Raw genomic sequence first — 24364 nt, 5'->3', positions numbered from 1 at the left:
GTGGCAGAGCCAGCAGGAACTTAGGGCCAGGCTAAGGTAGGTATCTCAGGGTCCCCAGGGAACAGAGGAGGCCCTTCCTCACTGGCCTATCCTATTTCTCAGCCTCTGCTTGGGCCATCCTTTGCCCATTCTGCCCCCTCTCCAGCCCTGCCCCAGAAGGACTCAGATGGGGGCCCACGCTGGCCCTCACATTGAAGGCTTCCTGCAGCAACTCAACAATGTTGGAGGAGTCCTCTTGCAGCACCCCCAGCGAGGAGACGGGGAAGTAGGTGTGCAGTTTCTGTGGGAGAGAGCGCAGGAGCTAAGCCTTCGACAAGTATCACCTCATTGAATCTGGACAATAGCTTTGGGGTTATCCTCCCTTTGCTGATGGGGAAGCCAAGGCCTGGTGTATTCTGGAGCCTGCCCTCCTCACCCCTACCTTCTTGGGAGTGGGGTTGGGGGATGGGTACAAGCTCCCCTTCCCATCAGGGTCCACCCTTGGGGGAGCCAAACGCTTTGGGAAGGAAAGAAGGAAGAGTAGGAGGCAGAAGGGAGGGAGAGAAGGGGGGAGGGAGGAGGATGTCTGAGAAGTCCCGTGGGTGCCCCCCCCCCCGCCAAGCTCTTGCCCAGGGAGGTCGAAGCCCCGCACCTCATAGTAGCTGTAGGAATAGTTGGTGACGGCGAAGATGGGGATGATGTTGTGTTTGCCAAGCAGGCGCACCAGGGTGGGCACGGACGGATAGTCCTGCATCTTGTACTTGGTGTAGGTGCCCGAGGAGTCCAGGTGGCATGCCTCGTCATTGCGGCTCATGATGCCGGCCAGCACGTTGGCACCGTCCGCCTCGTAGTGGAAAGCAGACTCGGTGGAGAACACCAGCAGGTGGGTGCTGTCGGGGCGCCAGCCAATGTTCCTCTGGGAAGGACAAGGAGGGGAGGCCCATTGAGCAGGCCGCCTACCGAGGTCACGCGTCGCAGTGTCGTGTATGACTGGGAAAGCAGGTCCCAACACAAGCTCATCTAAGCCACAGGATTCACTGCACGTGCCCATCACGGACGATGCACGTGACAGCACGTGACCCATGGCAGCGGGCAGGAGAAAGCAGCAATGAGGATGGGGAAGGATGTAGGCGGGGTCTGCGCACACAGTGGTCACCATGCAAGACCCGAGCCAGCTTCATCCGACTGGCCCCCCAGGCTTCGTGATTACTCTGCGGGAATATTTTAACTGCATGGGAAAATGTATACAGGCGATGTTGAATGAAAAGCCCGGTGTGGGGCGCCTGGGTGTTTTAGTCGGTTGAGCATCTGCGTTTGGCTCGGGTCATAGCCCCGGGGTCCTGGGATCGAGCCCCCATTGGGCTCCCTGCTCAGCGGGGAGCCTACTTCTCCCTCTCCCTCTGCAGCTCCCCCTGCTTGTGCTCTCTTTCTCCCAAATAAAAAAATAAAATATTTTTTAAGAAAAGAAAAGGCTGGTTAAAGTAGATAGAGTTGGGGGCACCTGGGTGGCTCAGTCGTTAAGCGTCTGCCTTCAGCTCAGGGCGTGATCTCAGGGTTCTGGGATCGAGCCCCGCATCGGGCTCCCTGCTCCCCTGGGAGCCTGCTTCTTCCTCTCCCTCTCCCCCTGCTTGTGTTCCCTCTCTCACTGGCTGTCTCTCTCTCTGTCAAATAAATAAAATAGATATAGCTGTGCATGGCAGTTAGAAAAATATATGGGTGATTTGGAAAACTATGTATTACAAGCAAAAATGCTCATGATAGTGTTAATTGAAGAAAAAAGCAAGTTTCAGAATTATAAGTACACTGATTCCAGCTATATAAAGTAAGGAAAAGGAAACAAAATATCCTGGTGGGATATCAAGTGGCTGGCTGGTTGTGGTGAAATTTTGGGCAATTTCTGTTGTTTTCCAAATTGTTTATACGATGGGTATATTATTTTCAAAATGAAAAATTGCTGTGCACGTAAAAACTACCCTCTTCTGCTGCCCAGTGCAGTTGGAGACTGTGGGTCCTGGAAGACTGGCATTAGCAGGGAGATTGGTGGTAGGCTGGCTTCAGGGCACAGAAGATTCCAGAACCCCAGGACTCATGTCTGCTTCGCTGGCTAGTATAAAAGCAGACTGACTGCTCAGGCTGGGGGACCTTGGATCCCAGCACATCTCAACCTGGCTTGTAACTGAGGGTCCCCTGGAGGGTCTGAGCTTGTCTTTGGGCATGAGGGTCGCGGCCTGGCACCAGAGCAGGCCAGTGGGCAGCCCATGCCCTTGCAGAGAAGCACAGCCCTGGTCTTGGTGGGCCGGGCTCTCCCTGGCACTCACCGTGCATACGGCCACCTGCAGGATGGCATCGAAGCCTCCTTCAGGAGCGTCCAGGTTGCCTGAGATCCGCTCCCCTAGCAGTTTATTCCGAAACTCTTCCAAGTTTTCCGTCAGGCTGATGACGTTCTTGAAGGAGAAGGGGGGGTCACTGTTGGGCCAGGGCTCCTTCAGCCTGGGCAGAGGTGGAGGGGGAGAGAAACAGAGTCAGGGGAGAAGACCCCCATGCCCCTGTGCCCACCCTTTCCGAAAGTGCCCCACTGGCCTGCTTCGACCAGAACACTTGTAAGTGCCCTGGTAGAGACGAGGTGGGCCCCGTGGCTGGGACCCCTGCCCACGCGGTCACTCACTTCTCAGGCCTCATGTCTGTCTGAGGGACGCTGACTTTGTCCACAAACTTGCCAAATCCAATAGTGTAGTCATCGGTGAGCTCACTCAGGACCTGGGCTGGGTGTCCACAGGAAAAAGAGGGGGCAGTTGAGCTCCCGCATCAGCCCAGGGGGCCAGGGGCTGGCTCGAGAAGGAGGAGGAATAGCCTCCTATCAATCCCTTGTGTGTGAACATCAGTTCATGCTCACAGTAGTCCCTGTCCCTGTTCACAGATGAGGGACTCGGGACTCGGGGGGCCCCGTCATGCACGGAGCAAGCTGGAGGGGGGCAGCCGGGGGACTGGAGCAGCTGGCCGCAGAGCCGGGGCAGAGCTTCAGCCTCGTGGCCACGGGTGCGCTCCTTGTCGGGGTCGGAGGGCTCTGTGGCCCGCCCGGCCTGGGCCTTTGCTGAAGTCCTGAGTGGTTAGTGGGGTCTGGCTGGGACCCCCACCTCAGAATGGGAGGGGAGGGAGTTCTTGAGGGGCTCAGATATCCTATCCTTCCTTGGGGCGGGGGTGCAGCCATCCTGAGCCCTGGCCTCCTGAGCAGGGGCCCAGCCAGCCGGATGAGGCCACCCTGTCTGTTCCCTAGCCCGCCGTCCTCTATGCTGGCCCAGCCATACCCAGTCTCTCCCCCATCTGCTTGAGGTTGTCCAGATCGTCGGACATGGAGTTGGAGAAGTCCATGAGGATGTACAGGTCCATAGGGCTCTCCTTGGGCTCGAACACCTTCAGCTCGAAGCGCTGCTCCTCGCCTGGCCGCAGACGGACCCGTAGGCCCTGGGGCCACACCTGGCTGCGTCGCAGGTTGGTGTTGATCTGGGTGTCCTGCGTCCAGGGGAGGGGGACAGCTGGCTGGAGGGTCGCTCCGGAGACCTGATGGGGAGCCTCTCAGCCCAGCCAGCGGACATAGCGGACCCCTGTAAACAGCTGGCCTGCAGCATGGGTGCGCCCACTTCCCTTGACCCCCACCCCGGGCACCTCTGTGATCTCGAAGCTGCTCTCCATGACCACCATGCTCTCCCACCGGCAGCCCGCAGCCAGCAGCTCTGCCTGGGTGTTGCAGCGCCGTTCCTTGAACATCTGGCCAAAGGAGATGGGGTCAGGGGGGCGGTGCCCATCCCCTGGCTGTTCCAGCCCTGGCTCTCCTGACCCTTGCCTGTTCCACACCCGCCCAACCTGAGGCTGGGCAGAGGGTGTGGCAGGTGTGGACCTGGCCAGAGCCCTGGGGTGGGGCACGGCGGGGTGGGGCACCCGGGCTGGGGAACGGGCCAGGGCTGGTGTGGGGCTCAGGAAGGCAGGCAGGTGACAGCGGCTCACCTCGTCCGTGCAGTAGGCGCACTCCCTGTCCATGCGGATGCACTCCGTGCAGCTCTTCACCTGGGCCCTCTTGCAGCGGTTTGCTGGAGAGCAGAGATGAGCAGACCCAGTGAGACGAACCTCCCCAGGAGCCAAGCCCTTTCCCCCGTGCATCCTCACTGGGGAGAGGCGGGGGTTCTCTCCCACTTGACGGAGGAGGAAATGGAGGCCAGCGTGTAGGTGGTCTGCCCCGCTGGCACAGTTGGGGTGGAGCCGGGTCTCACACCTGAGCTTTCCACTCAAGTCCGGATGGTGCGGGCTGACACGGAGGGGCTGGCCCATCTGCTGGTGGGGACACCCTGGCCGTCCCTCCCCCGCTCCTCCCGGGGACAGGGGACTGTGTCTGTCTTGTTTATTGCTGCTTCCTGGAACGCAGCCCAAGCCCAGCACGTAGCAAATTGTTAGTAAATTAACGAAGGAAAACTCCAGAGTTTTCCCAAGGGTTACTGGGATTGTCTTTGGTTCTGTTCAGTTAAAATCACAGTGAGGGGGAGCGCCTGGGTGGCTCAGTCGGCTAAGTGTCTGCCTTCGGCTCAGGTCATGATCCTGGAGTCCCGGGATTGACCTGGCATGGGGCTCCCTGCTCAGTGGGGAGTCTGCTTGTCCCTCTGCCCCTCCCCCCTACTCCACCCCTGCTCGTGATGGAGCCCGCACACGCTCTCTCTCTCTCTCAAATAAATAAGTATAATTAAGATCTTTAAAAATCTTTTTTTAGAAAAAGAAAATGTGTAATAAAAAAAATCACAGTGAGGACCTACTGTGTACACTCAGTGCACACAGTGGGTGGTCTCCTGGGCTCCGGGCGGTTGGTGTTACTGGGGTGGGGAAGCCCTGCCTTGCAGCATTGCCCATGTTCCCGCCATGATCTATTCCAGGCTACCAACACAGCCTTCCCTGAAGGCAAAATTTCATTGGTCTCCCCTCCAAGTTCCCATAAAGAACACCCTGGAAGTGCCTCAGTTCGCTGAGTGGGCAACTTCTCTCGCCTCTAGAACAAGTCTTCCTCGGTGTTCTGGGCCACGTGGGTCAGGCTCACTGCTCCCCAGCCCTCAAAGCGGGCCATGGTTGTTTGTTGACTGGCCAAGTGAGCGTTGGGGTAAGACACCCTGTGGATGGCCTCCGTGTGAGGGCAGTGCCTTGACAGGGGTGCCCCTGCCCAGAAGGGTGCTGCAGAGGTGTGCCGGACTCACCCATCTCCCCGCGGAAGCTGACGCTCAGCAGGACTGCCAGCAGCAGCCTGGACCACGGGCTGGGACACGGTCCTGCCATCCTCTTCCTCCTGTTTAACAGCACTAACTGACGTAACACGTCCCACAGCCCGGGTACCAGCCGGTCAGAGCTCCGGCACTGCCCAGCGGTGGAAACTGAGGCTCAGACAGCTTCAGCGATGTTCCAAGGCTCCTCTTGCCATCTCTGGAGTGACTAGAGGCCCTGCAGGCCTGAGGGCTGTGGGCCCTGAGCTCTTGCTCATGCAGGGTCTCCTATGCTGATCTCGTGAAGGGCAGGGCAGAAGCTTTATTCTGTCTTTGCCTTTCAGATCCCAGTGGGCCTGGGTTGGGTCTCACCCAACAGGGGGCCACCCCTCGAGCCTGGCTCTACCCTCCCACCCCCTCTCTGTCGTGGCCTAATTGCCCTTTGATGAAGGCGGTGTGGCCAGGGGGAGAGGGGGCCCTCCCAAGATCTGGGGCCTGCAGAGGGGAGGAGGGGCTGGCTGCACCCAGCTAGGCTCTGAAGTGACTGCCTGGCCCAGCACTGGTGGGGTCCCCTGCCCTACCCTGCCTGCTGCAGAGTTGAGTTTTTGGGGTCCCTGAGCAGATCATCCTTTCAGAAGTTAGCCTGGAGCTATATTACAAGCCTCTCCTGCCCCCCCTCTCTCTCTTACACACACATACACACACACACACACACACACACACACTGTACCAGCCTCCCCAGGAAGAGACGGCCTGTCTTCGGCTCACTACTACCCCATCTCCGCTCATCAGTGACCTTCAGGGCAGCCACTGGCACCCCAGAGGCCTTTTAAAAGATGGGTGGCCTGCTGCCTCGGGAAGAGAAGGAGATGGGCAGAGCCACCAGGCCTGCAGAGCTGAGGGCAGATGTCAGGGCCCCAGCTTCTTTTTCCGGGACCAGTACCCCCACATGCAAACTGGCCCTTTCTCCTGGGACCGCTTCTCAGTCCCTGGCCTGGGTGGCGGGGCGGAGGGGGGGGCAGCAGCAGCCCAGGGTGTGCAGAGCTAAGGCCCTCCCCCACATTAAGTTTCCCTCTAAGGGTTGGGGAAGCCTCTGGACAGGGGCAGGAAGGCACTGCTTCCCTCCCTCCCAGGCTTGTGGCTCCCAGGAGGCCAGCAGCAGAGCAGCCCCAACACATCCAGGGCTGGGGAGGAGCTGCCATCTCAGAGGGGCCTGGGGTAAGGAAGCCCTAAGCCAGCCAAGGGGGGGTGGCCTTTCTGGGGGAAATGACTTTCCTGCAGCCTTGGGGTGTAGGCACCACACCCACATGCTACACAATACAGGCCACAGACTTAGCCCTCCCCAGGGCACCATTATACATGCAGGTACGGGCACTGGAGGGCCGGACCCGGCTCTTACTCACCCTCCTGTGCCCACGGGCTGGGCACAGAGCGGGCAGGCGCCCAGCACTTTGCCTATGGGATGACTATTTCATCTATGCAGGAACCCGGTGGGGGATGACTGCCTTACCCCCATTTCCCAGATAAGGAGATAGAGATGGGGCACAAGGCTGCAGGGCTTCCCCATCCCACAGTCAGCAGTGGGAGGGGGGCCTGGACCCGACCAGGGCAGTCCAGACCCACCCCCATCTAACCTCTTTGTTACCCTCAGAGGCCTTAAGATGACAGTGAGGGGGCTAGTTATGCATTCAAGAGTGTTTTTGTTCGACTCAACTTGTGTTTAAAAAGTTTTAAAAGTAACTGTCAACATTAAAAACAATAAGATGTCACAGAAAATTTAAGACTACGGGCTTACTGGAGGTTGTGGCCACAGGCTGGGCCAGGTACGCAGGACATACACTCTCTCCCAGCACCAGGCTTCCTCCCATCCCACAGGACCCCTGCCCAGCACATCTACAGCTGCCCACTGCAGCCCCCCACTCCAGCTTTCCCATCCCCTGAACCCTCCTCTGCTCTATCACTGCTCTATCACCGGAGGAAATCGGGGCCCAGGAGACAGGCACCCCTTCCCCGCTGTTCCCCAGAATGGAGACAGACCCTCAGCCTTCACTTCCAGAAGGCTGTCAGATCCTGGGGCTCAGGGTGTGGCAAGGCCTTGCTGGGGTGGGAAGGAGCCCAGCCCTGTTCTTAGAAGTCCCTGCGCCACAGCCAGAGGGCCACCAGGGGCTGAGTGGGAAAAGGGGGCAAGCACTGGAGGAGTTTGCCGTGGTGGGCATAGCCCCCAGGGCTGCTGAACGAGGTCAGGAGAGCTTCCTGGAGGAAGGGTGTCCTGAGCCGACTTTGGGAGGAGGGCAGGCATGTACTTGGCCAAAAGAGTCAGGGACTCCCCAGACCTCAGCAGGCATGTGCTGGGCCAAGAGGGGAGTCAGGGACTCCCCAGGCCCCAGGTGGACTGCGGCCCTGCACACAGCAGGCCAGGCCTCCCCAAACATGGAGAGCCTTTGCCTGTAGGTGGCTGCTCCCCCCACCTTCTTTGCAAACCCCAGTGGGCCCGGCCCAACAGGCCTGCCAGCCGCTGCCTAGCCTCTGCCCACTTTTCTCGCACACCCACCCACCCCTCAGGGCTTTCTCTCTGCTGCCCCCCTCTAGCCCCAAGGTCTCAGGGCCAAAAGCCTTCTCCAGCTCCACTGCCCCTCTGCCCCCAGCTGCCCCCTGGGCACACCCTGGCAGCCCAGGCATCTGCCCTGGGCAGGATGGGAAGGAAGAGCTGAGGAAACAAAAGCCACCCGGCCCTCCCAAAAGGGTCCCCTGATTTGCTGGCCAGGCTGGGTGGGCACTCACTTTCCCTTCCTCGCCTCCAAGGTCCCAGAATGGACGCCCAGCTCAGGCAGTCCGGGGCACTGGAGGGGAGGGCGGAGTGCAGCCCGGCGACCCCCGACTGCCCCGCCCCCCGCTGCCCCGCGCCCAAGCCCCCGGCGCCTGCGGCGGTCGGAGGCCGGACCTACCTTGGCGCCAACTCGCGCCCTCCCCGNAGCCGGGGCGCCGCCGCCGCCGGGCCCGCCCCCCGGAAAAGGCTGCGGCTCCCTCGGCGCCCGGCCCCTGCGCCCGGCCCGACGGCGGCGGCGGGGGCGGGGAAGGAGCCTCCCCCTCTCTCCAGTCCAGCCTCCCCACCCCACCAGGCTGCAGACTCGGGTGCCCGGCTGCCTCGGGCCACCGGTGGCCTCTTAGCCCCCGGCCCGGACCGCCGCCCTCCCACCTCCGGACGCTCGGCGGTGCGCAACCCCGCTGCCCCGACGGCAATCGACCGTGCACATGGCTTCCGTCCTGGGCCCGCGCGCCGAGCCCGATTTGTCATTCACCCGGTCCTGGGTCCGCTCAGCCGCCCCCGCCCCCGCTTCCACGTGTGTCCAGAGGGAGATCCCAGTAAGGACTGCTTCCCTGAGCGTCCTCAGGCAAGGTACTTAAAGCTCCTTAAAATGTGAGTAATACCCATCAAGTGGCCGGCAGCGACCTGACCTGGAGCAGGCACTCAGATTGTGAGAGTTGCTCTTGACAAGCAGGTTTGCAAACCTGACCCCTGTGGTCCTCTGCGCGCCGTCTTTAAAGTGCCACACGTGTGCAAGCTAGAGCCTCTCAAGTTGCTCCATGACCCCAACCTGGTCTACTTCTCTCGCCCCACCTGCCAAGAATGTCAGACACCACCCCATGGCTAGCAGCCCCCACGCCCAAACCATGCAGCTTCCAGCCACCGTGCTTTTGCTGGAGGCTGGGCCCTCTGCTCAGGGTGTCTCCATCCCCCACTCCCCTGCCCCCAGCCAGCCTGGTTTATCGTTCTTTCGCTTGAAGGCATCGTGCTGATGGCACATGCTCCAGACAACCTCCTTGGTCTCCCTGCACCCTTGGTTGGATTATGTGTCCCTGTAGCCATCACCACCACCACCATCCTGTACCAGGGCATGGCTTTTTCTGTCATTTGCCACATTGGTTTGAAATGATCTGTTTAGGGGTTTCTCTTCCCCACTAGACTGTGAACCCTGAGGATGGATTCTCTCTAGCACATCTTTTTTTTTTTTTAAGATTTTTTTTTTAAAGATTTTATTATTTATTCGACAGAGATAGAGACAGCCAGCGAGAGAGGGAACACAAGCAGGGGGAGTGGGAGAGGAAGAAGCAGGCTCACAGCAGAGGAGCCTGACATGGGGCTCGATCCCATAACGCCGGGGTCACGCCCTGAGCCGAAGGCAGACGCTTAACCACTGTGCCACCCAGGCGCCCCACTAGCACATCTTTTAATTTCCAGTGCCTAGCACAGTGCCTGGCACCTAGCAGGTGCTCAGTGAAAGTGTGGTGGACCAGATGGGATTGACCCCGAGCCTCCCAGCTGTCCGTGCTCTCATCTGTAAGCAAGCTTGTGCACTGCCAACTCTCAGAGTGATCATGGGGGCAGGGGGACCGGATGTGGCAGTGCCATGGACACATGAGTGCTCCCTGCAACTGCAAGCCACAGTCACCCTTGCCGGCTTGCCCAGTGGTCTTTGAGAGTGCTCTGCACAGGCCAGCTCCTTCAAGAGGCAGGCTCCTGGATTTTTTTTTTTTTTAAAGATTTTATTTATTTATTTGACAGAGATAGAGACAGCCAGCGAGAGAGGAAACGCAAGCAGGGGGAGTGGGAGAGGAAGAAGCAGGCTCGCAGCGGAGGAGCCTGACGTGGGGCTCGATCCCATAACACCGGGATCATGCCCTGAGCCGAAGGCAGACGCTTAACCGCTGTGCCACCCAGGTGCCCCTAGGCTCCTGGATTTTTGACCACTGTGGCAGGAGCCCCAGTTTGGTGGAGGCACTCGGGTCTGGGCATGCCAGGCCGGCACAAGTACCCTGAGGACCTGAGCTACTCCAGCAGGTGCTCAGTGCACTCTGGGAAATAGGAGCTCCAGGAGCAGCCTGCCAGCACCGTCCCTTAGCAGGCTTGGGTAGGCAATACCTAACCTGCTGTGGGTGGGGGACTGAGGCACCCTCCCCGAGAAGGAGACTCAGGCCCTGAGGCAGCAATGCCACAGACTCACTGGGCTCAGAAGCCCCTTCCTTTCTCATTGCTGGACCCTTCTAAACGTGATTAGGGGGACTGGGGATACCCAGAGGAACGGAACACACTGCCTGCTTGCAGCTGCTGCTTTTTTTCTTTTTTTTAAAGTAAGCTCTATGCCCAACGTGGAGCTTAAACTCAGCCTTGAGATCAAGAGTCCCATGCCCTGCTGACGAAGCCAGCCAAGCCCCCTCTGCTTAATGATGGGCCTCCAAAGTGGATGCAGGCTCTCCAGGGATGTGCCAGGTGATCCGCTGTGTTTGTGTTCGACAATGTGCATCACTTATTGTAGAGTGGTACGTGTGTCTACAAACAAGGTAACGGGGCACCTGGGTGGCTCAGTTGTTAAGCATGTGCCTTCGGCTCTGGCTCTGGGCGTGATCCTGGCGTTCTGGGGTCAAGCCCTGCATCAGGCTCCTCTGCTAGGAGCCTGCTTCTTCCTCTCCCACTCCCCCTGCTTGTGTTCCCTCTCTCGCTGGCTGTCTCTCTCTGTCAAATGAGTAGATGGGATCTTAAAAAAAAAAAAAAAAAAAAAAGAACAGTCTTGTGACTAGACTGAGGGACATGCCGCTCAGGTGGACGGTTGTGAGGCCTGGTCTCTCCCCAGGGCTAGGGGATTGCTCAATAGTCCACTGTTGAACAATTTTTTTCCTCCAGGGGTGCCTGGGTGGCTCAGTCAGTTAAGCGTTTGCCTTTGGCTCAGGTCATGATCCCAGGGTGCTGGGATTGAACCCACATCGAGTCCCACATCGGGCTCCCTGCTCAGTGGGAAGTCTGTTTCTTCTTCTCCCTCTGCCTCTATGGCCCCGCTTGTGCTCTCTCTCTCAAATAAATAAAATCTTTAAAAAATAAAAATGAAAAAAAAAAGTATTTCCCCCCCACTTTTTATTTTGAATATTTGCAAACATACAAAAACCGTTGGAAGAAGACTATAGCACAAAGTACAGTACAAAGATCACTTGTATTTTTTACCACCTAAACGCAGGAGTTAACATTTTGCCGTATTTGCTTTATCTATATATTTCTTATGTATTTATGTATCTTTTTATTTGAATTTAAGAGACCATGACATTTCATCCCTCGACACTCCAGGCATGCATCTCCCAAGAACAGCTCCCTACAACCACAATAACTTTATCACACTGAAGAAAATGAGCAAAAATGTCCTGTTATCCATGATTTGTCCATATGAAAATTTCTTAGTTATCCCAAAAATGTCTATTGTAACTGTTTCCTTTTTTTAAACTTTTTAAGAAGACTGTTTCCTTTTGAGTTCAAGTCCAATCTCTTGCATTTGATTGCTTTATCTCTTTATTTCTTTAATTTATTATGATTTTTAGAGATTTTATTTATTTGAGAGAGAAAGAGTGAGCATGCACAGAGGTGGGGGGGAGAGGGGAAGCAGATTCCCCTCTGAGCGTGGAGCTGGACATGACGTTTAATCCCAGGACCCTGAGATTCTGACTTGAGCCAAAGCAGACGCTTAACTGACCCACCGAGCCACCCAGGTGCCCCTCTTTCTTACTTACTCCCCTTCACCATTGAACTTTTGAAGAGACAGGCCAGCAGTGATCTGCAGAATGTCCCAATGTCCAGATTTGTCTGGATGTTTCCTCATGGCGTCATTGGACTTTTTTTTTTTTAGCCTCCTGTAAACTGGAATTTATGTCTAAAAGCCTGATTAGATTCAGGCGAAACATTTTTGGCAAGGATGGGCCTAGATGGTGCTGGGTGTGCTTTATTGGGTGGCACATGATATCAGCTCCCTCACTGTTAGCGATAATTAAGGAAGTGACTGCCATCTCTCTCCATTGTAAAAATACGTTATTTACTTTGTGATTAAGAAGTAAGCCAGAGGGGGTGATGATGCCTTGTCATCCTGTCCACTTCCCAGCAAACTTTCACTGAAAGGTTTTAGTCAGCATCCCTTGTTGATTTTTGCCTGAATTTGAGGGTTGAAGAATGGTGATTTTCTGTTTCTACATTAAGAGAAGGTATCCTTCTGATTAAAAAAGAAAAACAGAAGTTCCCTTCATCAACAAGGGATAAACTCTGTGCCTCCAAAAATACAGGATATGGCTGACTCAGTCAGTAAAGAATGCGACTCCTCATCTCGGGATTGTGAGTTCAAGCCCCACACTGGGTGTGGGTGCGGAGCCTACTTAAAAAAATTAATAAAAAACCCCCACCTCCCCCAAAATACAGGATAAATGCTTCTTTTGGAGTTATAGAAACTTTTATTTTACTTTTTATTTATTTTTTATTATTTCGTAGTTTACCGAACAGGTCTGAAATGTAAAACTAAAACAGGACTTTTTTAAAAAGTAGGCTCCATGCCCAGAATGGGACTTGAACTCATAACTCTGAGATCAAGACCTGAGTGGAAACCAAGAGTCAGACACATAGCCGACTGAGCCACCCAGGTGCCCCTAAAATAGGACTTCAAGGGGGCATCTGGCTGGCTTATGTTGGGGGTAGAGATTATTTAAAAATAAAATCTTTAAAAAAATAAATAAGACTTTAAGAATGTTGAATAATAAAAGGGGGTGAAGTCCTGGTCACACATTTAGTAAGTAGTAAACTAGGAAAATATGTAAAACTTTGGGAATTAGGAGTAAAAGCCTGTTCAGGACTTAAGGGAGGTCCTCAGTTTCTTACTACAAAAATCTTCCATTGCCTACAGGCTATACAGAGTGTCGGTTTACGAAAAACTCCGAACTGCACAAAACCCCATTAGGGAGAAAGGGCCAGTTTGCAGCAGCGATGGTTGGGCTGGAGGGTGGGGCTGGAGGGCGGGAACACTGCTGGAGGCTGAGGCTCAGGTCCAGGACCTATAGGTAAGAGCAGGCTGGAGGGGTTAGTGCATTCACCAAAAGCCTTTGCTTTCCTCAAACAAGGTAGAACCTTTTTCTTTTTTTAAAATTTTATTTGAGAGAGAGAGAGAGAGCGAGCGCACGAGCAGGGGGGGGGCAGAGGGAGAGGGAGAAGTAGGCTCCCTGCTGAGCAGGGAGCCTGATGTGGGACCCCATCCCAGGATCCCGGGATCATGACCCGAGTTGAAGGCAGATGCTTAACCAACTGAGCCACCCAGACGCCCCAAGGTAAAGTTTTAAAATCACTATTATTACAAAAAACCCGAGAGTTTTAATTGTGGTAAAGACATATAACATAAAAATTACCATTTTAATCCTTTGTAAATGCACAGTTCAGTAGTGTCAAGTATATTCACATTGTTGGGCCCTTCTCATCTGGAGAACTGAAACTCCATCCCCATTAAACAGCTCCCCATTTCTTTCTCCTCCAGCCCCTGGTTAACTACCATTCTATTTTTTGTCTCAATGAATTTGACTCCTTTAGAAATGTCATGCAAGTGGTATCATACAGTATTTGTCTTTTTGTAATTGGCTTATTTCCACTTATCATAACGTCCATCTGTGTTGCATGTGGCAAGATTCCCTGCCTTCTTAAGGTTGAATAATATCCCTTAGTATCTAAATACCATATTTTATCATTCATCTGTCAATGGGCGTTGAGTTGTTCCCACCCCTTGGAAATTTGAATAATGCTGCTGTATGAACACGGTGTGCAAATAAATCTTCTCCATCCTACTTTCAATTATTTTGGATATATCCCAAAAGCGGGATTGATGGATCACGTGGTAATCCCGTGCTTAATTTTTTGAGGACCACCATACTATGTTCTAGGGCAGTTGCACCATTTTAGAATACTGCCAATAGTGCCCAAAGGGCGAATTCTTTTAACTATCAATTTCAGAGTAAAGAGTTAATATATTCCACTCTCATGGTGGCAAAAACATTTTTCCTTTTTTCAAATACTATGCATGAATAATTCTTTTTTGCGTGAATAATTGTTTATTTTTTCAATAGTGTACAATGGTGATGTGACCTAAGAGATCTCTATTTGGTCATTGTCCACGGTTCCTGGAGAAGCTCTGGAGCGAGAAAGGTGAAAGGAGTGTCTTTTGTTATTCATGACAGGCCCCTTTACAACCACACCAGAGTTTATGTTAATGAGGTGACTTTTGGAAAGCCATGAAGGATGGGGACGCTGGTTGTCAGGGGAAACAACCACGTGATTAGAGTTGGAACTTCCGCCCCAACACTCCCCCACCCCTACGCCTGCCCCCACCAATCTCTGGGGAGGGGGGATGGGCTGGAGATTGAGTTCCATCACCGATAGTCAATGATTTAATCCATCACGCCTAGTAATGAAGCCGCCATAAACATCCTAACTGAAGGGGGTTCAGAGGGCTTCCAGGTTGTTGAACACGTGGTCTGCTGGGAGGGTGGTGTGCCCAGAGAAGACATGGAAGCCCCAAGCCCCTTGCTCTGCACTGAGCCCCTGTACATCTCTTCTATCCGGCTCTTCCTTGGTTGTATCCTTTTATAAACCAGTAATCCAATAAGTAAACTGTTTTCCTGAGTTCTGTGAGTCATTATTGAGTCTGAGGACTTATGGGAAACCCCAATTTATAGCCCGTTGGTCAGAAGTACCAGAGGCCTGGCCTACAGTTAGCATTTGAGCGGGGGGCAGTCTTGTTGGATGAAGCTCCACAGGGAGTTGGTGTCAGAATTACGTGATGTGGAAAGCCCACACATTTGGTGTCAGAAGTGTTTTGTGGGTGTTGTGAGTACTAGTGTGCAGAGAATAAGGGTTTTTTCCTTTTTGACAATAATTGCATTCTTTCTGAATGCTCAAATTTCATCACATTTGGCCAGCGGGAGATCCCTTTAAGCCAGTTTGATTGACCTTTGAAACACTCCTGTTAAGTCTTCCTTGCTTTCTGTAACAACCTGCCCCAGTCCCACTTAGATTTCGGGATCGAAGAGTCCTTTCTCTAAGGAGCCCTGGCCCTTTTAGTGTGGAATCGTTTCAGAGATCAAGATCCGGTGCTCCGGGTGCCTGGGTGGCTCAGTGGGTTAAGCAGCTGCCTTTGGCTCAGGTCATGGTCCCAGGGTCCTCGGATCGAGCCCCACCTTGGGCTCCCTACTCAGTGGGGACTCTGCTTCTCCCTCTCCCCTCTGCTTGTGCTCTCAAATAAAATCTTAAAAAAAAGGAAAAAGATCCAGGTGCTACATACACTCACTGCCCCTGGGGGCCGTCACTCTGGGTCCTTTCAAGGACATGGCTAGGAAATTTTTTTTTTGAATCATGAGTTTATATTGATGTTTCCAATTCAAATTTAACATGAGAGATTTTTCTTAATTCCTTAGATTTTATTCTTCTATTTCCTCTTACTTTAATGTTCCCTCCCTTTTTTTTTTCCCCAAAGATTTTATTTATTTATGTGACAGAGACAGCCAGGGAGAGAGGGAACACAGCAGGGGAGTGGGAAAGGAAGAAGCGGCTCCCAGCGGAGGAGCCCGATGTGGGACTCATCCTGGAACGCTGGGATCACGCCCTGAGCCGAAGGCAGACGCTTAAGGACTGAGCCACCCAGGCGCCCCTCCCTCCCTTTCTTCAGAAAAGGCATCATATTATATGCAGTGCTCTTGCCTTTTTCATTTTCTCTCTCCTTGAGATCACTCCAAATCTGGCCATGGAGATCTTCCTCATTCTTTTTTTCTGGCTCAAAAGGCCTTTATTTATTTTTTTAATTAAAAAACTTTTTTTTTTTGTTAAAGTAGGCTCCACGCCCAACGTGGGGTTTGAATTCATGACCCTGAGATTAAGAGTCCCATGCTCTACTAAGCCGGCCAGGTGCCCCTAATTTTTTTTTTTTTTTCAAGATTTATTTTGGAGAGAGAGAGAGCTTGAGGGGTGGGGGAGAAGCAGAGGGAGAGGGAGAATCCGAAGCCGACTCCATGCTGATGTGGAGACTGGGATCGATCTCAGGACCGTGAGATCATGACCTGAGCCGAAACCAAGAGCCAGACGATCAACTGACTGAGCCACCCAGGCGCCCCCCCCCCAATTTTTTTCTTTAACAGAGATTTTTATTTTTTAAAGATTTTATTTACTTGAGGGGCGCCTGGGTGGCTCAGTCGTTAAGTGTCTGCCTTGGGCTCAGGGTGTGATCCCTGTGTTCTGGGATCAAGCCCCACGTCAGGCTCTTCTGCTGAGAGCCTGCTTCTCCCTCTCCCACTCCCCCTGCTTGTGTTCTCTCGCTGGCTGTGTCTATCTCTGTCAAATAAATAAATAAAATCTTAAAAAAAAAAGATTTTATTTACTTGAGAGAGAGAGAGTAGGAGAGTGGGGTGAGGAGGAGAGGGAGAAGCAGACTCCCTGCTGAGTAGGAGCCCGATGCAGGAACGATGGTGATGGGGAAGGGGTTTCCCAAGGAGCCCATCTGATGTGGGGACAGCACAGGATCCCAGGTATGGAGCTGTTGGCCCGGGATGGACCCTGAGGTCATCACCCAATGTTAGAACTACAGAAAGACGGCAGGGATGCCTGGGTGGCTGGGATAGAGTTCAATTTGTCCAGACTGAGTTCTTTTTGAGCAGGGCCCAATGAGGCAGAAATCACCTGGGTCCCTAGCACCTGCAACATCGTCTCTGCAGAAAGGAACTGGTAATTCGACCCCACACAACTGTCAGGGGGACTAAGGTGGGCAGGCATTAATCCTTACAGAAGAGTAAAGTCAAGTTCAGAGGAATTAGAGACCTTGCCCCAACTCACAAGGCTTCTAAGGGGAACAGCATGGCTACCTGGGGATGCCCAACTCATGGGGTGAGCGGTCATTACTGCTCAGTGGCAGGGCAGGGGTGCCCAGAAAACAGACAAGGGCCATGACCCTGGCAGTCTTATCAGCTGTGGAGTCTGCTTCTCTCCTTGGTCTAAATGAAGAAGGAACTGGATGGGTCAGCAACAAACAGTTGTACTTGACAGTTTATACAGTTCTTGAAAAATCCTCTCATGGACTCCTCACAATTGCCTTAGGTAGCTTTATTACAGGGACCTGACAGAGAAGACTCACAGAGATAAGGGCCCAAGACACACAACTAAAACACAACTCGTTGAAACCAGGATCCGGAGCAGAGGTGTCGAGTCTGTGTGTCTGCCACTCCCACGGCGCCGCACAGCCTCCCACACAAGCCCTGGGGCCCTCGCACTCCGGAGGGGGTCTCCGCTGGAGGCCGTAGGGCAGGCGGCCTTCACAGACCCTCTTGGGACTAAGGGGGCAGCAGCTCCCCTCCAGGGTTGCAGAGTCCCATCAAAGGAGGGGAGGGTGACGACTGACCTCAGGGCCCCAGTGCATGGAGGGGGCAGGGGGAGGGGACGCACGTGAGTCAGTTTGATTGTGGGGATGGCGGGGCAGGATCGTCACCCTCCTCCGGTGACGCGAAGTTGCCAGGCGCAGTCAGGACCACCTTCCCAGCCCGCAGCCGTGCCCCGGAAGCAACACAGCTCTTCACGGCCCAGCTTCCTCTCCGACACGGAGCCCTTCCGCCAGACTGGAGAGCTTCCGAGGAACAGGAGAGGCGGGCGACTTCCCTCTGGACTCTCGGGCCGACGGCGGCTGGGAAATCGGTTTTGGCCTCGAGAGGAGCCCGGCCACCGCTGGCGCTGCCCAGGCGCTGCTGTGGGGCAGAGATAACAGGCACAGGAAAGGTGGGGTGGCAGGATCCTCCCAAGAGCCCGGCTTTCACGTAAACAACGAGCTGCCGCCGGTCGGGGCAGAAGGTGATTCACGTCCTGCACCGCGTGGAGCCTGCTGGCCGCGCTCGTCGGGCGCTGAGGCACCGGGCAGCCTTGGCCGCGCGCTGATGCCTCTCCGGCTCCCTGTGTGGGCTGGGGATCAAACCTGGGCCTTCTGGTAACTGGCTTGACTTCAAAAGCCTGGGCGTGTGTAAAAAGTGGTTGGGGAGGGCTCAATCACCCCCAAGGGAGCAGAGCCTCCGCTCTTGTCTGAGAACTGGCCGGGTTTCAGGATCAGGGCAGCAGATGGCGGGAGTGGGGGGCCTCCCCCGCTCTCTGGACTCCCATCTGCCCGTGCCAAGAGGCACACGCTGGGAACGACCACGCAACTTCCTGGGCCACCTCCACGGACTAGTGCCACAGGCTTCGGCCGTTCTACTACCACCCTGAGGTAGTAACCCCAACGGGAGGAGATGGAGACAGCGCTTGGAACTTTCACTTCTGCCTGAAAACAGACCACAGCAGAGGCCAGAGCAGCCAAGAGGCCCGAGATGTGAGAATACGGCACTTTTAATAGGGCACCGGACCCCAAGTGGCGTGTGGACACTATCCACAGCACCCGACTCCTCTGTGGCAATGTCCTTTTCCTGGCTGGAATGCCACACGGAGGCTCCTCTTGGGGTGGCATCTGGGGAGCAGATCCCAGTCCTAAAATAAAGTAGCACCCCTGCGCCGATGTCGGTCGCTGGGCTACACAATCTCCTCGGGTCCTGGAGCGACTCCTCCCCTTGATGGAAAGGAGAATGTCCGAGCCACTCCATGCCGGTCCCTTGGGTCACTGCTTGGCCTTTTTCACAATGGTGCCCACGGCAGAGATCACGGTGGTCTTGGAGCCACTGGCACTGGTGGTCACCGTGACGACAGCGGGCAGGGTGGCTGTGGTTGTGAGGATGGTGGGCTGGGCTATCGTCGTCACCGGAATGGCCGAATCCCACTTGCTCTTCCTCTTCTGGGCATCTGGAATAAGGCAAGGGGGGAGTCAGGACCCAGACAAATGGAAAAGCAATACTCCCCTTTCTAGCAGGCCGGGGGTCAGAGTTTAGGGGCCCCAGCCACAGAAATGCAAGGGGCAGCCAGTGAACTGGGGACCCCACCCCAGGCTCCCAAGAGGCCTTCACAAACTCGGGGGTCAGAAAAAAGCACAGCAAGGTGGAGCCTAGGCCCAGATCCCCATGGCCTCTGCTCCCTCAAACAAAGCAGGGAAACCCTCGCTCCATCCGTGGTGTGGCTGGAAGTGGACAAGCCTCCTTACCTGCAACCGCCGTGCTGGCTGTGGTGGTGGTGGCGGCTGTGGCGTTGGTCGTGGTACCTTTCTTGGTGCCTGTCACAAACTCGATCTGGAGGGAGAGAGGAAAGGTAAGGGCGGTGTCAAACTGTTTATCCACACCCTTCTGCTGGTGGCTGCTCCCAGGAGACGGAGCTGGGTACCCTATAAAGGAGGTGCTGAGAAGCAGCCCTGTGGTGCTGAGGGAGGGGCGGTGTCAGAGAGGTGCCCAGAGGGGAACTTCTATACCTTCTCTTTTTTTTAAGTTGGGGGAGAGAGGGACAGAGAGAGTCTCAAGCAGGTGTCACACCCAGCATGGAGCCGACTCAGGGCTTGATCTCATGACCCTGAGATCAGGACCTGAGCCAAAGTCAAGAGTTGGATGCTTAACTGACTGAGCCACCCAGGTGCCCTTTTTATTTTTTATTATTATTATTTTTTAGCAGGTGGGGAGGGGCAGAGGAAGAGGGAAAGAGAAGATCTATTTTTACTACTTTGAGGAGAGTCTTCCTTTTTTTTTTTTTTTTAAAGATTTTATTTATTTATCTGACAGAGAGGGAGAGAATGCACAAGCGGGGTAAGCAGCAGGCAGAGGGAGAAGCAGGCCTCCCGCTGAGCAGGAAGCCGGCGCGGGGCTCAATCCCAGGACCCTGGGATCATGACCTGAGCCCAAGGCAGAGGCTTCACCGCCTGAGCCCTCCAGGCGCCCTGAGGAGAGCCTTCCAAACAGACACTGGAATGCTCCTGGCATCACCAAGTTTCTGCACATGCAGGGCAAACCAGCTTGCTGCCCTGCCTCACATTCTGGATGGAGGCGCACCCCTCCCCCCTCAGGAGAAGCACAGCTTTGGTCCCAAGGCACTGCAGACGTGGCCCACACTAAGCCTGGGGTTTGGAATGGGGAGGGAGAGACAGAAGGGACATTCCACCAAGCACTGAGAATGAGAAAACCTGGTCACCCCAGCAGCAGCTCCCACGGGGCTGCCAGCACCCAGGGCTGTAGCCCCTGCCTGGGGGTCGGGAGGCATCCTAGAGGCTCAGCTGCCCTTGCAGGAGGGTCAGACCAAAGCAAAGGTGGGCAGAGCTGGTGCCCCGAGGCCCAGTTTCCTCCTTGACAGACTGGTTCATAAAGGGCTCCGTGCCCAGAAGACATTTAGTCTCAGAGCCAAATTTCTGTTCCCCAAAGGATCCAGACTGTGCTGCTTGGGAAGAAGTGGTGCTCAGGGCCCTAGAATAAGGGGTCATCTGGCCAGCGGATATGGGACCTGACAAGGAGGCACTAAGGCGGACTGTGGAGAGCAGATCTGGAGGCCAAGAAAGCGCTCTCAGAAGGAAGACCTGCCAGTTCTATTCAGGCCAGGGAGGACAGCACCGCAGCTGTGAGGGGAACAGGGGCGGTGGGGGGGGGGTTACAGTGCAGCAAACCACAAGACCCCAAGAAACCAAATGGAAGCAACTGAGAGGCACCCCGAAGGTGGGGGCTGGGAAACGACACTCCACACACCTGCCCCTCCCACCAGGACATTCGTCCATCACTCACTTTGGTTCGTTCCTTTTTGGCCTTTTCCAACTTGTCCATTTCAATCTTCTGGGCTTTAGCTACGAAGACAAGAGAAGATCTAAGAAAAGCAGCCCTGAAACAGCTCCCACGTGAAAGGCCACTTTAGGCCGAGGGACCCCACACCGGCACTTGCCGCGTCCCCCGCTCTCTTGCTCAGGTGCGCATGTAGCCTCCAGGCCAGGGGGCTCACTGTCTTTCCGTGGCGGACAAATGCAAGTGCCGGCCCGCGGTCGGCATAGAGCAGAGGCCTCACATGGAAGGCTCAGGGGCTGGGGCTGTGCACCCTTGTCTGGAGGGGCCGGCGGCTCCTGAGCGCCAGCAGACTGTCACCACGTGGGGATGCAGGCCCCGTGTGGACGACCTTCCCGCGGACCAAGAGAAGCCAGGATTACAGATTTGTGGTAAAATGTTGGCAACTCATTCAAATTAAAGTAAGATAAAACTTGTGTAGGCCAAACAAAACACACCTACAGGCCAGATCTGGTCCATGGGCTGTTTGGTTAAGATGTGTCAGCGGAGGGCTCGGACTCTTTGAAATTCCTCCCAGTTCTCCCATGGGGACCTTTGAGAAAATGCTTTCTCAATGGCTTCAGGACATGCTGTCCCCCACCTAGGACCTTCGAACCTCAGCTCGAACATTACTTCCTCGGCAAGGCCGTCCCCCGCCCCGCCCCCCTTCAGCTGGTCAGAGGGCCCTGCCTGGACCCCCACAACACCCCTCACTGCCAGGACTGCCCTTTCTTTGCCTTCTGTGCCAGGTCATAAGCCTAAGTCACAGCGGGTCTGTCTCGTTTTAGGCTGTATACCCACCTCCTCGACATGGCCTGACACAGAGGAGACCCTGAGATACATGTTGGCTGATTGACTGAACAGACAGAAGGACAGATGGGAGGCTGGCCACCTACCTAATGCCTCGTAGTAGGAGTCTTCAGACCAGCCGTGGGGGTCAAACATATCCTGCAAAGGATAGAGTTAATGTTGCAGCCAGTAAGGGTCATTGGATGACAAATGGCTTAGAAACCCAAGTCCCTTCTCCCCAAGTCTTTCCATGGATTTTCCTGGCCTGGAGGCCCCTGCCTCAACACCACAGGGGCTCAGCTGTTATCCCTGGAGTCCAAGCACAGGGTGGCCAATTTGCTCGTGGGAATATGAGGCAGTGATGTGTTTGTCTACGGGCTGAGCTGTAGGAGCACAGCAAGTGCACGCTCAGGCCCTAACCAATCCGGGACCAGGTCTGTCGGTGCAATCCCAGGTCTGTCGGTGCAATCCCTCTCCTGGATTGTTTCAGAGCCAAGGGGGCTCACACGGGGGAGCTGGAGGCTGTGCTCTTCAGCCGGCACTACTGCTATACGGGCCTTTCAGTGGCTCTAGGCCGAATCCAGCAGATGAGCACAGGGCCCCGGGCAGCCCCCCAACCCTCCGCCTCTGCGTGCAGGGCATACCTTTGGGTAGTTGGTGCCCAGCTCATCAATTGCACAGAACTGGATCAGCTTCTCGTAGATGCTGAAAGAAGAACAGCAGAAGGCACTGAGCAGGCCCTAGTCCCATGCCTTGTGTGGCAGCAGATTCTGAGAGATCAGAACCGTCTAGTTCTGGGCTCAGACAGATCCTTTAAACCCAGCTGAACTGTTCCAAGCAAGCTTCCTGATAGAAGGGGAATCACCCGCTGGCCCGACGTTCATTCTAGGCCTTCCCACTCCCAGAGAGATGGATCATTAGCCAGGGGCCAGGACGGGTATGGTGTCCAGGTGAGGGCTGCGTTCTTTTGGTCTTATCCAGACATCTGACCTACGGTTTGTGGGGCAGGCTCAGGGCTACCACACACAGGTTCACATAAGGCCTGGGGCAGGTCCCTGACGTCACCATACTGGACTCTTTCCCACGTGAGCCACCTGTTCAGGCCCTGGATGGAATAAGACCTGCACACAGCTCTGTTCCTAAAACCTGTCACCTGCACAGTGTCAGTGACAGTTTGGAGAGGAAAGAGGAACCCATAGGGACTGTCTAGTCCAATTTCCTCACTGTAGAGATGAGGAGACTGAGGCCTCGTGAGGCTGCATGTCAAGCCTCTCAGCTTCCACTCTTCATCCTGGTTTGTGTTACTGCAGTGGGATCGGAGCTGGGCCTCTCTTGGCCACCTCCACCGGGGCATTCCAGTCCCAAGGCCAACATGAGTGACTCAACTGACCCTGTAGGCCCATGGGAAACTTACCTGGGATTCCGAAATTCTTTTTTCCTTTGGATAATGTAGTTCATATCCATTCCCTCCTTTATCTTCCGCTCATAAAGCTTCTGGATCTTGTCCTACAGAAGAGAAACGGAAGGGTGCTTATGACACTGCCCCACCCCACTGGCAATCCCAGCCTGTGGTCACATGTGCTGGGTGGACACTTGGGCACAGGAGACCCACAGAGCCATGCGAAGCCCTACTCCAGCCATACTGTCTTTCTCCACCCAGCCTGTGACCAGTGCTGAGCACAAAGAAGATAAACCGAGACCAGTCGGTTTTCGTTTTGCTTTCTCCTGACTCCCTCTGGATGGCTGGCAGAGGGAGTAGTAAAAGGTCAAGGCAGAGAAACCACGGAGAAGACAATGGATGAATTCCCCCCCCCCCAAATGGCTCCTGAATCATTCAAAGAGGATTCAGGCAAAGCAGTGATGGGCAGAGGGGCTCAAAGCTGGTTTTGAATTTTAACACGGGGTTGAGTCCTCAGTGGGAGACCTGGGAAGGCTACACCCTTTCAGAGGAAGGAAGGAGTAGTGTTTTTTGGATTTGGCCTCACAAACTTCCTACAGTGTCCTTTGTAGGGAGGCTCAGATGGCCAGTCCCCACGACTTCATTAAGAGGCACTGTCAAGGGTCAAGAGCCTGTCTCATTAAAACTTCCCCCGATCCCTCCTCTAGCTTTCAATGGTCAATAGGAGAACCAACTGGCAGGGATCCAGGCCAGTCCCATAGGTGTCTCAAGGCCCACAGAGATGAGGCCAGCAGCAGATGGCAGCCACACCACCCAGTGTGGGAAGAGGCCCCGGAAACCCGAGTCTCAGGGCAGAGCCACTTCTGACAAGGAGCAGCGTTACCCAGCACGGCTGGAGCTGGCCCAGGGCAAGGGCTCTCTGCAGCCTCCCCCACTAGCGGCGACTAAATGCACAGACTCTCCAGAAGGAAAACATTTGGGGCGCTCTTCACCTGCAAGAGGAGGTGGGCAGGGCTGGAGGTCCTGTGTGACGCCTTTGGGGAACATCAGGAGAGGTGATCCACTCCCTGTGTCAGAAGGCTGAATCTTTCTGCCGAGACCGGCCAGAGGAAGCACTGAGGTGCAGAGAGAGGTTTGTAATACATTTACCAGGGGAGAGACAACCAAGCGACAAACCTCAAGGTTATCTCTTCAAGGGCAAAGCAGAGAGGCCTTACACAGAATGCTCAGGAAATAAGGCTGACCTGTATCTTACAGATTACTTTTCTGGGTTTCTCGGGCCATCAGATGGGTTCTCCCATTTCAGGTCAACTAAAGTGTTTACTTCATGTCATGGTTTCTACCATTAGGAGGATCTAAAATTGAGAAATACACTGAACTTGAAGGCTGAGCCAGCTGGTTGTCTCTGTCTGGCAGACTGCCAGACTGTCCTTACAGGCTGTGA

At 54.8% G+C, this 24364-nt stretch overlaps 2 protein-coding genes across 7 annotated transcripts in view; both read right to left on the bottom strand.

Moving 5' to 3' along the window:
* Positions 1-8193, bottom strand: part of ITGB4 (integrin subunit beta 4) — a 29089-nt gene extending 20896 nt beyond the window's left edge. For all 5 annotated transcript variants that reach the window (XM_034640006.1, XM_034640002.1, XM_034640004.1 and 2 more), the window contains exons 1-9: positions 8159-8193; positions 5211-5299; positions 3982-4064; positions 3643-3744; positions 3285-3489; positions 2645-2741; positions 2298-2469; positions 632-895; positions 191-280 (exon numbers count right to left, since the gene is read on the bottom strand). In XM_034640006.1, coding sequence (XP_034495897.1) covers positions 191-280; positions 632-895; positions 2298-2469; positions 2645-2741; positions 3285-3489; positions 3643-3744; positions 3982-4064; positions 5211-5289 — 1092 coding nt within the window. In that variant the 5' untranslated portion in view covers positions 5290-5299; positions 8159-8193. The remainder of the gene's footprint in view (positions 1-190; positions 281-631; positions 896-2297; positions 2470-2644; positions 2742-3284; positions 3490-3642; positions 3745-3981; positions 4065-5210; positions 5300-8158) is intronic.
* Positions 8194-17130: 8937 nt separating this feature from the next.
* SAP30BP (SAP30 binding protein) overlaps positions 17131-24364 on the bottom strand; it is a 35271-nt gene continuing 28037 nt past the window's right edge. For both annotated transcript variants that reach the window (XM_034640283.1, XM_034640284.1), the window contains exons 6-11: positions 22936-23027; positions 22166-22226; positions 21629-21680; positions 20703-20761; positions 19151-19235; positions 17131-18855 (exon numbers count right to left, since the gene is read on the bottom strand). In XM_034640283.1, the coding sequence (XP_034496174.1) occupies positions 18674-18855; positions 19151-19235; positions 20703-20761; positions 21629-21680; positions 22166-22226; positions 22936-23027 (531 nt within the window). In that variant the 3' untranslated portion in view covers positions 17131-18673. The remainder of the gene's footprint in view (positions 18856-19150; positions 19236-20702; positions 20762-21628; positions 21681-22165; positions 22227-22935; positions 23028-24364) is intronic.

This window comes from Ailuropoda melanoleuca, chromosome 13 (assembly GCF_002007445.2).
Source record: "Ailuropoda melanoleuca isolate Jingjing chromosome 13, ASM200744v2, whole genome shotgun sequence".
NCBI classification, from domain to species: Eukaryota; Metazoa; Chordata; class Mammalia; order Carnivora; family Ursidae; genus Ailuropoda; species Ailuropoda melanoleuca.
Note: the sequence above shows the minus strand (reverse complement) of the source record. Positions and strands in the feature narration are given on the sequence as shown.